Raw genomic sequence first — 14,842 nt, 5'->3', positions numbered from 1 at the left:
TTTTGTCGCAAATGTAAAAATTATATTGTTATAAATAGTTAATTATTAATAATTGGCACAATTTCTTATATAAGAATTTTTTTTTATTGAAATAGAAATAGTATGTTTTGCGAATAAGCATATAAATAATTTTCTTTTTTTTGTTATACACGAGTTTGATTGATTATGTGAGCGTGGTTGATAACACATTGCGATAATAAAGTAAGAAAGTGAGAGGAAAAGAAAATGTTGAAAGGAGGGAGAGAGAGAAAGCGAGTATACAAAAATGAATTTTATTAATTAATAATTATAACACGTTTATTATGTATGAAGTAAAGCAATTGCGATGTACTATGAACATTTAAAGATAATGGAGATGATACATTATTTAAAAAAAAAAGAATGAAAATATCAATTTTCTCAGAAAAAATTATGAAAATTATAATATGGTGATAATAATAATTGAATACAAAAAAAATATGAAAACGATCTGTTTTACAGAGACAAATATCTCCAATCAGTTTTTTTTATTTTTATAAACTTTTTTTTTAATTCTAACATTAATTTTACATGAAATGTTTAATAAATCCGTGACTTTGTCGTTGTTAAGAGTTTTAAATCTTTCATCGTAATGAATAAATGTATTGTGCATCTGCTCGTTTGTTCGCAATTGCAGCAGCAAGCCAACAAATTGCTTCCCTTCTATTATTCTCGAGATATAGTCCCCTGCGATTATCTTACTCTCTTCAAACGTGAAGCTTGCTGGAGATTTGCATCTAATGAGCAGATCATTAATCAAATAAACGCTTATTTTTTGCGAAAATTACACTTTTAGAAGGCAAAAAGTTGGAATAGTATTGAATAAAATGTGTAATGAATTGATTCGAAAGGAAACTTAGGTCGCATGTTGGAGAAAAAAAGCCTTTTATTTCAAAGTCACTGATTTATCAAACGCTTCTTGTAAATTATAAGGTTTTCATTATCATAAAGTGATACTGCAATAATGATAATTATTAATTCGCTAGTTAATAGAAAATCTTGAATATTATTAATTAGGATAAACAAATTGCTTTTATGTACTGTCAAATGTTTGAGAAATATTACAAGCATTTTTTTCAATTTTCAGCGGCTGATATGTCAGGATAAGAGAGATAATCTTCGCTATTTAACCCATTAACGGCCCCCTTTTTTTTATAACAATTACTTTTTATATTTTGTCTTTAAATATTGAAATATTTTAAACTGTACAAAATAAATAAATATTTATAAATTTTTCAACGTTATACAATTTTAATTATTTCAATATTGACTTTTATAATTTTACGAAAATGCCAATTATTTCTTATTACATATAATTAATGTTTAATCTATTTTTCTAGTTTACGCGTAAGAACACGAGAATTCTTTTTTTTTACCATGTTAAAAAAAAAAATATTATATATTAATATTTCTTTTCAATTGGTTATAATTGATTTTTTAAAACTAGACTTGTTACGATATATTGTGGCCTTTATTGGGTTAAAAGCACTCCAAATAAGAAGAAGGAAAAGACTAGACTGATTTTGGTATTCGTGGAAGCCTACAGGATGCAACGTGCACACTTCCGCGATCAAGCCTTTATTTATCCATACGACAAAACACGACAAAGAATCATTCCAATTTCGATATACTAAATAAAAATCTGTGCGTGTGCGTGCGCGCATACACACACCCTCATATACGAGATATAAATTTAAAAATGAAATGCAGAAAGTAACGTGAAGTAACGTATTAAATATGCAAAAGAAGGAGAGAGAGGTGGGAAAAGAAGCAAAGAAATTTCAAGCATCACAGAAACACACAATTTCATTTAGACCATAGAATGCGTGACAGAAATCATATATAAAATTTCGACTAGATTACAATTACGCGCGTAAAGTACACGAGAATCACACAAGGTACGTCTACTGCACGACAAGATGGTCCTGAATTAAAAAGCTTGTTGCTTTAAAAAAAAAAAGAAAAGAAAAAAAAATAAAGAGAGAAGGAGAAGAAACTTATTGTTAGACAGAACTAACTCGTCTTGGCGTAGTCGTATTCGCATAACGTAGAGAAATATACATATATATATATAAATATATATATATATTTTTTTTTTTGCAAGAATATTATTACTTATAAATACGTCATTATATATAAATATAAATATAAATGCATATGTGTGTATGCGTGTGATGTGTACACGCATGTAACATATATACACATGTATGTATATATATAGAATGAGTGAGAGAAACGAGCGAAAGGAAGAGAAAGAAAGAGTGAAAGCGAGAAAGTAAAACTATCTACTTGAAAAAGGAAGAAAAAGAAAAAAAAGAATAAAAAGGAAAAAAAAAAACTGCGAAGAGAGATTTGTTCTCATTTATATGTAATTTTAATAGCGAGAAAATAATTGTGAATCGACAGGAGAGGATTATTTGAGGTGTTTCTTTGACTGAGAAGGAGAAAGATGAAGGAGTATATCCTAAAATACTGTGGAATTACAAATAAGCGCGAGCGAGAGAACGAAAAAAACATAATGAAGATAGATTGCTTTTAATTGATAATTAGTTTTTTAAATTAATAAGTTTCTCATGCGAATATATTTGTATAAATACAAGATTATTCTTTAATATTTGTTTTATTTCTTGTTTTTTTTTTCTCTTTCTGTTTTTTTTTTCGTTTCTTTCTCGACGAGAGAAAACCAACAGCACCAAAACCACACGTGTCTGTTCATTGCGATTAACAATTAAAGAAAAGAATTATATAAAAATTGAAAAGAGAAGCGAACTTTAACGATAGAACACAAGAAGAGCTACTTGACACACTCAATGACGACAGAATAATTGAGAAAGTGGTGTCGAGATAAACGAGCAACATTATTATTATAATTAATAATTAATTATAATAAATACAATATTTGTACAATAATATTGGCGGAGTTTTACTTTGCGGTGTGCTATATTGGGTATGTTGCACATTCGATTTTATTATTTATCCTAATTCACGATTATTCTAATCTGATCGATATACATGTATACGTAAAAATGTAAAGTGCATAAGTTTTTTTTTTTTTTTTTTTTTTGTTGGAAGAATACCGCTGACGAGTTTAGTATATAAAATGATATGATACTCTCATTGACCTGTTGTATTTTGTTGAATTTTATTAAAGCGTCAATGAGGCAATTAAAAAAAAATGCTTGTGAAAAGAAAAGAATAATGTTTATGAAATAAAAATATTGAATTTTTTTTTAATTTGTAATTTTCTATTGTACTATGACTGGTATGACTGGTAAGTGAAATATTCTGAAGCTGAATTTTGAAAGGTGTACAACGTATACCTTTGTTAAAAATTGACAATATTAAAAATAAAAATGTTAATATCGAACGCGTGGTAATTACCAATATTGCTATCTTCGGCATATCGATCAGATGGAAGAATTCTATGAAATTTCGTTGCGATTTTATATTTTGAGAATTGAAGCAGATATAATTTTTTTTTCCTTTTACAGCTATTACATACTTAAATATATGTACAAAAAAACATATATAACGTTTCTTTTTCGTTCAGCATAATCTATAATACGATTTGCTTTGGAATGTGTAATTTTGTTACAGTTTAATTACAAAATAATACATTTTACATTAAATTTCGTCGTGACGCATATACGACATTTATATTTGCCAAATTTAAATTTCTTCGTGTCGTGCAAGATAGCAAGAAAAATTATTTATATAGACTTAGATACCCGAGTGGAAATTAATTCTAATCGTTACCTAATAATTAGTTAGCCAATTCGTGGTTCATCCTGTTGTCTAGTAAAACTCTAGCATTGAGCCAGAAACGTATCGTTTAAAGCGTTTCGATACTAAACAATTATTACTCTCTAATAACGAGCCAAAAAAGCCAGATATTTAAACGTTTTTCGCTCGTACTAACATGAGTCTACTGCGCGTTCTAACCTATTCAATACGTGCTCGACCGGGTCTTGCGTTCTCCGCCCGCGCGTCCCGCGCCTCGTGGACTTACAGCCGGCCGAAGTAAACACACGTACTGACACTACCGCAGTGATCGGCGGGTCTGGCGACCGGCTGTCTCGTCAGTCGAGCGCGCGTTACGGAGGTCAGTACGCGTAGTACGCGTATAGTACGCTAGCACGCGGCGAATCTATTTAGATGGTCCGTGCTGAACAGTGACTAGATGATCGATATTAGACAGACTTTTTTTTTTTTTTGTAAATGACAACTTCACTTTTTGGAGATAGTCATTAAATAATAAATTTTAATTTTAATTTTAATTTTAATTTTTAAATTAAATTAAAAATAAAAACAATTTTAATTAATAAAGCTTTCTTATAATTTATGGCTAGTACCAAGCTCGTCACTAGTTAAGAAATATATTTAATCTACGCGATCTAACCACTAGCTGCAAAATCAGATTAGCTGGATGAATTTCCACTCGGGTAGTTTTTATTATTTCTTCGTATGTTCGTTAAATTAACGATTATATTAATATCGATCTTTGTTTCAGTTAATTAAACTAATATGCAGCAAATTGTATGTACGGAAAGTCGTGCTCGCGCGTTTCCGCGGCCTTTACTTTTCCGGTGAATTTGTTCCTAATCGAATCACAGGTATTCGACAGCATCTGGGCAATGAATGTGCAACGGTACTGTCGTCGATCATCATCATAGCCGATTGTACTGGTACAGAAGAATTGTGTCACGTCAGGGAACCACCGTGGACTCTCATGTGCCTATTGAGATTACCGCTCTGGCTGAATCTAAGCAGACATAATTTACACTGATACGGTTTCTCACCGGAGTGTATACGTAGATGCTTAGTGAGCGTCGAACTGTCGGAGAAGGCCTTTTTGCAGAACCGACATCTGAAAACACGGAGAGGAGAAATAAGAATTAGAACTTCAGGGCAAAAAGAAAAAAAAAAAAAAAAAATGTTAATCCTAGCGCTAAAGTGACGTAACGAGATAAGATGTAATTATTAATGAAACATTTTCCGAATGAACGGATAAAAAGAACTGAAAGAAAAATCTCTAGACAATTTATTGTTCAATTTATTTTAACGGATTGAAGAAATTACACACCTGTAAGGTCGTTCACCCGAGTGGGTCCTCATATGCGTAGTAACCGAACTGCTTTGCGAAAATCTTCTGTCGCACACCGGACAACGGAAGGGTTTCTCGCCGGAGTGCGTCCTCGCGTGTGCGGTCAAGTTCGCTGCTTGACTGAAAGCCTTCGAGCACGCGTGACACCTTTTCATACAATAATCGTAATTAATTATTCAACTTTCGCGCATTTATTTCAATGGCTGCATATACATATAATATATCGTTTCGATTAACTCAAGGGTTAAACGCGCCTTCGCAACGTACACATTAATAATTCGAGGGTATTCCGTCGACGGCGGAAACATGCCGAAGTCGTGCAAGTTAGTAAGAAGCAAGAAGAGAATTTAAAATTAAAATACATATTTGTGTTGTACCAAAACAATTTTTTCTTGGAGGAAATATAAGATGAAGCAGAATGAAACAGAACCCTGGAAATGGATAAAGGAACTTTTTCTCTTTTTATCTCCTTTGCTTTGCTTTTCAATCCGGCGCGTTCAACCTTGTTCGAATGCGCCCGAAGGTATCATACCTAAACGGCTTCTCTCCGGAATGAGTGCGCAGGTGAGTTTTGAGAGTACTAGGTCTGGCGTACGATTTGCCGCATATCCTGCAGAGATTCGGTCTGCCATTATCTTCGTGGGTGATGCCACCCGTGGTTGGACCCGTGGCATTTACACAGATCGCGTGTTCACCCCCGAGCTGCAGTCGGCCGCCACTGTGATGCGGCTGGGGGTGGGAATGGGGATGACCGATCATACTGCTATTGGCCGGCGCACCCTGATTCACCCTCGCGGTCGTTTGCGCCGCCATTTCCACCGGATTGCTATACTGCGGGGCGGGACTTAGAAGAGGCTCCACGCCCCACGCTGATGAATAACTTTGTTCGTATCTGAAAACATACGCGCGCACACAAGGATAAAAATAAAGATAAAGAATATAAAAAGAGGGCAGGAGTTGGGAACAATTTTAAATGTTGTATTTTAGTCGCGAGAGCCTAAAAGCTAGAACTGAATTTTAATTAAAAGAAGAATTAATAAAATAAAATATAAAAAAATAATAATAATAAAAGAAAAGAAAAGAAGATGAAGAGGAAGAAAGATCTCACCCGGAGTGCATGTTCATGTTCATGGTCATATTCATCGACACGTTGACGGACATAGCGGCGGACGCACCCCCGTAGTGACCCGGTCCCGGGACCGAAGGACCTAGATTCTGCATGTAATCCTGCGAGTAGTGATGAGCCGCGGCGGAGCCGGTACCGGTGGTGTAATAGCCGGCCGTTGGACTTCCAGGATGCACCACCGCGTGTTTCAAAGATAGAAGGACATCGGCGACACCCTCACCGTTTGCTCCATTGTTCGTCCTCGGCACGCAATCGCTCCGCGAGCAGCCCCAGCTAGAAGAAATCTTCAACTTTAAGGGTTCCACCGAGTTATCGAGTTATTGTCGATTAATAAGAATTAAATGTGTGTATGGACGCGAGTATTTCGGAGAGACTCGGATAAAATTCATTTATAGTAAACCATCAATATAAATTAAATCGATTAAATTAAAAGATTGAATACAACACGGTTTCCTTCGAGAGCTATTTTCAGCGTCAAATTTAAATATTATTTAAATATAAAGAAAGAATATAAAATAAAATACATGTAATAAAATATATAAAGCAGTAACAAGAAGAGGAAGATATGAAATTGATAGATAAGAGAAAGGAAAGCGAAATTAAAACTAACTTGTAAGTTCCAGAGCACGGGCTGAACAAGCCTGGCGGCAACGGGTCCAGGTCCAACGGTGGTAGAGGGAAACCCGCCATGTCGTCGACCCAAAAGCTGCCACCGAACTCGCTCGCTGGACCAGAGGTCGACAGATGCTGGTTCTGGTCGGCGCCGATGTCGGCTGGCGAACTCTGCAGGTCCTGCAAGCGCAGCGTGCCCTGCAGAGCGGCGCCGAGGACGGCTGCCTCTTCGTTTTGATTGTCGGTTGATAGAGCGTCGTCACCTGAGAGCACCCCTAGTGATCCGGAACAGAGGCTGGATGAAATGGTTGCCTCGATACTATCCACGGAACCTAAGGATTTAAGGGGGAAAAAAATCACGTCGGTTTGCTGCGTTACGTTCTTGCAATCTATACTTTAATATTACACGGTTAATTAATTTTTATAAAAGACTTTTGTACCGCAATACCATTTAAAAAAGAAAGATTTAATTAAGTCAAAAGTCGAAAAAAAAAAGATTTCAGCGATTTGCCGCGTACCGTTTGCCCGCGATACTTTTCGTTGGTCGAGCCTTGCGATTAATAACGCGAACGAAGAACAATTGTCATAAAAAAAAAAAAAAACAAAGTAATAAAATAATACTATACAAATTAACTTTTATTCTCTACAGTTAAAAGAAAAAAAAAGAAAAAAGAAATGGTAGTTAATTCGCAGAACGTGACCTGTACTTTTGCGGAAGTCACTTTTAATCACGCGATACACGGCTTGTACGTTAATTTTGTTGATCAGAGCACTGTGTCACACTGTTCTGTAGCTGCCACTCGCGTTTCTTCTTCATTCGCGTTTTACGAGAGCCGTTTTCTTTCGCGGTTACTTTGATAGAGCGAATCGCGGGTCTCACCTGTGCCGAGGGTGTACGGCGATTCGGAGGTGTTAACCGCCTGGTGATTCTGCAGGAACTCCATCTCTGCGAAATTTTCGACGGTGGCCTATCCCCCAGATGCACACCACTGCGCCCACCCACTCTTGCTCTTCGCAACCCTCGTCTCCTCTCCCTATGGAAACGCGTCTAGTGCTGGTCCAGCCCTCTCCGGTCGTCCCGGTAACGGCGCGCAGCTTCACCACGAGCCACCGCGAGCCATCAATGCTGCTGTCTTTTTTTTTCCCTGACATTAAGTTCATGTGTGCATCCAGGTAGTTATAAATTCAACTTTTAATTTAACTGCTTTATTATACGCGATAAATTTTATTAAATATGACGCGACGCATTTGTATTATATTTTATTTTACCTTACGCATTTTTTTTTTTTTGTAAAAGCTTTAGAATTATAATATTTTTTTTACATATTTTTTAATATTACAATATTGTAAATTTGTATAATAATGATACAATGATAAAAATGTTTCCTCGCTGAGAAATTATAGCTTATCGAACGATCGCAGTCGGTGAACAATTAAAAAAGATGCGTATGGAAATGTAAGAGTGAGAAAGAATTAAAGTATAGTAGAATAAAATATTTAATTTAAATGTTTTATGCTCTTTGTAAAAGTTATAGAGTGTACCATGTATGTAACATATATATATATATATTTTTTTTTTATTTTTTTTTAATTTAAATTTTATTTTAACAAATGTTAAACAAGTAAGTACGTAGTCAGTTGACATATTTATGTAATTTAATTTTTGTGAGAAAAGTTTTTTATTTATTAATTTTTTTTAACGATACTTTTCCTTCTTTTTAAGACAATGGTGTCTTTTTAATTTTATACACAGTCCGTTTCATCGATTTACACTTTACGTGCGTGTCATTTGTACGCAATAAGTCCATTCGATGAATACATTGCTAACGCTGGACCGGAATGTAACGGATTGGATATCAGATTGGAAAGATGAATCAATGAATGACTTTTTTATGAATGACCGAATAAAGAAGGAAAATGCACGTGCATACGGTTCGCCACGCGCGTATAGACGTACCTTTATGGCTTGGAAGACCTGCCAGTCCTTGTTAGAGGCTTCTGCAGAAAACCTGTCGTCGGATATTCCCATTCACAGATCCGCGACGCCTGCATCTTCTTATATCATCTTTGTCACTACGATTTCAAGTAATCTGCATTTTTTCACACCACCACTCAGTAACCTTTGCCAAGAATCATTTCTTCTTGCAACTGATACCATCACATTTCCCACCTTTCTTTATCTGTCAAATCTCAGTTGTTTTTATCCAGGATGATTCTTCTACGATTCGAAACGAATTATAACACTTTGTCGACCGTGATGATATTAACGGTTAACTAAAAAAAAAGAAGTCTTTAATTAGGTCTTAAATTAGTCAAAGTTTTCAGCCTACGTTATATTTCTATAATTTTGTTTTAATCAGTCTTTTTTAAATTTAAATTTTCTAGCTTTGTTTAATTTTGATATTTTAATTTTGCGTGATTTACTTTGTATTTCAATTTTAAATTCAAATTTAAATATTTCTTAGGTCTGTTTTATTATATATATCGATTTACTGCTTGTTTAGAAATTTTATAAACTTTTTCTCGTATTATTCTGATCACAGCTTCTATCCGATCTCGGGCGCGATTTTAGAATCAGCTTTCCCGGCGACATTGATACACTGTCACTGTTTTAAACAAATTTCAAATAAAATTATTTTTATAAAATAATTTAATGGAACTGACAAGTAGGATTCGCACTTTGTTGAAAGTCTTGCACTTGAAAACTGTTTTAAGGGGGTGTTTTTTAATTTTGTTTTAAGAAAAATTTAAACTTGAATGTTACTCTTGGACGCGCGACTCTTGGAGACCCTGCCATGCTGGCGGGATGGCATGTCAATGTCTCTTGGCTAACTAGCGATCTACCACCTATCCACCCACTCTCTCACCCCTTAAAGCGAGCATACTGACTATGTACGACCCCACTCCACCACGTTCTATCCCTTTTTTCCCCTCCGTCTCTTCTTTTTATGTCTCTCTTTCTTTCCCCTTTCTCGTTTCTTCCTTCGCTATCTAAAAGTGTGCACCACATATCGTTGTCGGATGCTACGCATATCCCTTTCTACATAAAATTAACGTTCAAAGTAAACACGCATTTTGCAATAAAAAAAAAAAAAGAAAAAAAGAAATATCGTCACTAAACACGACGTCGTTTGGTCTTTTAACATTTATTAAACAACTCTCGAGATAATGATGTCATTAATGAGGGCTGTTTAAAGTCTGATAAGTAGAATGCAATTAATATATTAATACAGCGCAAAGTCCAGCAAGCGTAATAATTTTTTCTATTTTAAATATTTAAATTATATTCAGTCGAAGTGATACTGTCGAGCAACGTGCATTACACAGTGTTAATGTCAAAAACGTAGGAATCAGTCACCGGTTTAATCATCGATGATCTCCACGGTTATACGTACCTATACGTATGTGTATACGTCTCAGCTGGCTGGATGGAAGGGAGGTATTATATTTTCTCTAGATACCATTACCGCGCCGATCACGGTGGTCCTGCTCTTCGATACCCTTCTCGAGATCATCGGCTTGTAATGCCTTCCTTTTCGTGGATATTGACCAATCAACAGTGAACCCGACCGTGGGTTCTTCTCGGCATGCGAAAACCCTGGGCCACTTTCCTGAAAGATTCGCTAACCGGCGAGGTAGTCAACGATCACCCCGCATTCTTTCTTTAATTGTAGCAAGGCTTTGTGTAAAATGTTCATGACTTTTAAATCGCTGCGTTATATCACACTTTTTGTTGCTTCTTTAATTATGTTTTTTTTTCTTTTTCATTTTTTTTTAAATATATATTTTTTTAATTAATTTGTACACTTGTTATGCGCGCGTTGATTATTCCGCAAGCGTATATTTGTCTGCCACGTTTCATCAGCCCCGAACGGCAAATTGGCAAGTATAGAACGGAACATCTGACTGTACAGTTTCGATATACGGACACAGGAAGAGGAAGTCGACCGCACGAGCACGGCACATCGTCATCATCATGTTGTGTATCATCGTATCAGCGTGAGGGTGCCGGTGAGAGCAAGGATCATGTTTGCCGCCCGTCCCAAATTTGGTCGACGTAAGTATAAAGTATCCAGGGTGTTAAAAGAATAATTTTCTTTTTTTTTTTTTAATAAGCACAAAGTTAAATTTTATTTCTTAATGTGCTTTGAGAATAACAGATTTATTTAGAGCCTTATTAATTAGGGAAGGTTGATTTAAATTTTGTGATAAATTTACTTATGAGAACATTCTTCTCGTAATAATTAAAGATTTCTTTTTTTTTTGTTTTTTTCTTTTACTTTATACAAGGAATATATTTTTTAAATTAAACTTTGACACAATTTGTATGCTAAGAAATATGATTGGAAATGGAAATAAAATAGGTAAAATGAGAAGATTTGAATTTGTGTTGCAATTTTGGAATTTATATTATATTTTGTTTTATGTTAGAGATCGAAGTGGTTGTTATTAATTGTATCATTGTAATTGTGCATAATTAAAGCATGTACAAAGGGAACGGAGGAAAAAAAAAGAAAGAAAGAGGACGCGTAGATGGGTCCAGGACTCGTGACACGTCGTGTGTACAACCTGGTATTGGCTTACACTTCCAATCGATTAGGTCTACGGTATTTATGTTGAGCCTCGTAAAAAGACGATTTCCTTTTCTTTCGGATCGTAACAGTAAATTTAATTATGAGTGATCATATTAAATGGTTTTAGCGCTTTCAATTGAGGATAAAAGTAAAATAAAAAAGATACATCTAAGGTCTCTAAAATAAAAAAAAGAATCACAATTGAAACACAAACTGTATTATAATTAGATACAAAATTAAATCAACCTATAAATAATTACGAAAAATGTTGATTTTAATATTTCAATATGCGTTCAAATAAAACAAACGAATCTCTGAGTTAAAAATTTTTTATCAAGCAATATCAATTAATAGAAATAATTAGAAATTATTTTCAGAAGCTGCTCCTTTAACTTAGCCAAAAAATCATTATTGAATAAAATAATTAGTGGTTTAAGAAATTTATCGGGCCGTCTATGTGTATATATGTATAAATTTTATTGAAACACTTTATTGAAACCAGACTTGACGAGTTCTCTCTTCAGCACGCCGGAGAGCTTGCCTCAAAGCCTCGACTATTCAGTCACACCCTTCTCGCTTTTTCTCACTCCCTATTCGAATCGCGAATCCGTAGAATGATGGCGCGGCAACGAATAGAAGCGACGGCAGGTACAGTACGATACGGGGTAGTTTTTAACGCACCTGTGTTTGCCCGCGACCAAAATCAAAGAGAAGATTAAGCGCCGCTACAAACGCGCACGTGAACCAATCATTCTTTTCACCCCGCACGCGCGTTCTTTGACGACGAACCACGTGTGTACACGTACAATTTATTGTACACGAGGACTTTCGGCGCAGGAAGATCGAAAATCTCTCCACTTTAATTACGCAAACATAGACACGGCGCTAAACTGATACAAGGCATCAGGCTGGTTTCAATTTTCTTTATCTATATCTTTAATAAAGACTTGATCAAAACCTGTTCCAAGTATTCTACATTTCAGGCGTGTTAAACTTTTAAACGTACATTTATTACTTTTAATACGATAAAATGGCATAAACGAAGAAACCAGTTGCCTAAATTAAACTAATAATTTTTCTGTTGAAGAAAACAAATTATTTAACAATTAATTTGTTTTTTTTAATCTTTTTTTTTTTTTAATTTTAATATTCGCCGGTATTGCGTTATACTATACGTATAGTTCCTATGTATTTTATATGCCAGAAGTAACGGATCTCAAGTTTCTTATTTCGGGAAAAGGGTTGCTTGACGAGGAGACGCGCGCGACGGCCGGCGCATCTGCTCTGCGAGGACCCAGCTAAGAAAATAAGGTGGGGAGGCGTCGTCGAGATATGATTATACATGCTGTAACCGTTTCCCTTGGATTAGGACATGTCCACCGTCCACCTTTGCTGATCCACTGTGGACGGTTCGCTAGAATAACCGATTGAATTACATGTGGCGCGTGCCAGCCGGTTGCGCGTGTGGCTTGTGCCCGATCGCTCCTGTATGATTGTATTTATAAGCCGATAATGTACACCCAGTCGACGTGCATGCAATTACTTAACAAAGCCGGCGATACCATCTCGTCTCATTTCGTTGAGAAGCGATCTTCAAAATCGGCCGAAAGTCGATCTGACCAAAATGTAATTAATAATAATGTAATCTTGATATAATAAAAAAAGGTACATATACCGTTCGGTGACACGATTGTCATCCGTCCACCAGCGTTACGTTATAAATGTATATTTATTAATTAATATTAAAACATTACGTACTTTTAATAAATTCCAATCGTAATATAATAAAATCCAAAGGCTCTCCGTGCCTTTCATTGTACAATTTATTAAAAGTAACGTACATTATAACGACGCGTAACATTTATTTATAAGTGAGCGTGAGTTTGTGCGGATTTATTGTACAATTATATTTAGTAGTGTCTTGTAAAAGAAAAAAAATTTTAATCTATATTTCTGTTTCCTTTCAATGCAAGTCATGGCAATCGCAAATGCAAGATCGTTCATAATTCTCGCTACCGACGGAACGGACTCTCCCCGTTGCGTATCTTAAGCCGCAAACCTAATTAAGTGACCATGATCAAAACGTTTATCGTGATCATGCGGGAGATAATCGGCAATCGTTTTGCCGAAGATACTCGCTATCTTGTCAGGCTAAATCTTTAATCACGCACGATTACCGCCATCGCTGTCATCCCGTGACACACTTTAATCACTCAAATCTGATTAAAACAGATGATTTAGATGGGGCGTAAGGAATATTTCAGCGGATCGCTTCTCGTCTCTAGATTTCTTAATTAAAGAACTTTTTGCTGTTGCAAAATTAATCGTCACCTAAATTATTATTTAACGTTAATTAAAAAAAAAAAAGAAAAAACCTTTTAATTTCTAATATAATTAACGTTATATTGATTTATAAAATGTAGTCGATTGCGCACAAAAACATGTAAATTTTTTAAGCGACAACATTGATTGCGTTAAAGAGGAAAAAGCTGTTCTGCAACTTTTTGCAGTTGTTGCAAATCTTTACCTAAGCATTGCTATTGTCACCTAGAACGGTTTAAAAATCTATTTCTCAGTCAAAAGATTTTAGCTTCGCTTACCAATCGACACCGCGATTCTATTTGGCGTCGATTCGACGGCGTCGAAATTGCTTTAGAGTATTCAAGAGTCGGTGAGAGAAGAGGAACGCAAGTCGCAAGCAGCAGCTCCTGCAAGATGGCTGCCGCCGGCTCGAGAGTCGGCGTATCGACGTTTGGCGTTTGCGGGGTTTCTTGGATGTAAGCTCATCGGGAATTGCAGGTCTTCCCACCCCTGCCGCTACTACCACCTCTCGTCCTCACCCTCGCTGCGGCTCGCCTTGTCACTCGGCTGCGACCGCCTTCAAAACAAAGAAACATACGTAATTAAATTTTTGCCCGAGTGAGCGCAAATTAATGAGCGAGCAGGTTATCCTACCTGATGATCGCAGCCGCATAGCCGGCACGATGCCCATCCAGCGGAAAAAGCCGTTTTGCGAGTACTGTTGCAATCGTCGTGAATCCGATTGGCGTATGCTATTAATTTTAGACGAACTTAGAATACACCAAACTCCCAATGTATCGGTACATTAAAATAATTTAACGATTTTTTTTTTTATTAAACTTGGAAACTTAATTTCTCACAACTTAAAACTCAATTATTAAATTATTTCGTGCCACGAGAGTAAGAGCCAGCTTAATTTTAATTATTTTGTTGTACCGCTCGCTACAGAAATATTATATTTATAATACGAGAAACACTTGAAGCATAGACTATATCCTATCCTATGTATAAAAATGTGATGTAATGTCTCAATTAGCTAAATCTCAATTTTATTGTTACCGCTTCAAACCGACGCCGATTGGTTCTCTCGCCTGGGGTGATAGAAAA

General features: G+C 35.7%; 1 protein-coding gene across 1 annotated transcript; it reads right to left on the bottom strand.

Moving 5' to 3' along the window:
* Positions 1 to 4,293: 4,293 nt before the first annotated feature.
* LOC139105283 (protein glass) lies at positions 4,294 to 9,458 on the bottom strand. Its single transcript, XM_070661295.1, has 7 exons — positions 8,818 to 9,458; positions 7,741 to 8,005; positions 6,859 to 7,192; positions 6,231 to 6,521; positions 5,655 to 6,014; positions 5,102 to 5,269; positions 4,294 to 4,885 (listed from the first exon to the last, which is right to left on the bottom strand). The coding sequence occupies exons 2-7, from the start codon at positions 7,802 to 7,804 to the stop codon at positions 4,720 to 4,722; spliced, it is 1,383 nt and encodes a 460-aa protein (XP_070517396.1). The 5' UTR covers positions 7,805 to 8,005; positions 8,818 to 9,458; the 3' UTR covers positions 4,294 to 4,719.
* Positions 9,459 to 14,842: the final 5,384 nt, after the last annotated feature.

This window comes from Cardiocondyla obscurior, linkage group LG09 (assembly GCF_019399895.1).
Source record: "Cardiocondyla obscurior isolate alpha-2009 linkage group LG09, Cobs3.1, whole genome shotgun sequence".
Taxonomy (NCBI): Eukaryota; Metazoa; Arthropoda; class Insecta; order Hymenoptera; family Formicidae; genus Cardiocondyla; species Cardiocondyla obscurior.
The sequence above is the reverse complement of the archived record's forward strand: the minus strand, read 5'-3'. Positions and strand labels throughout refer to the sequence as shown.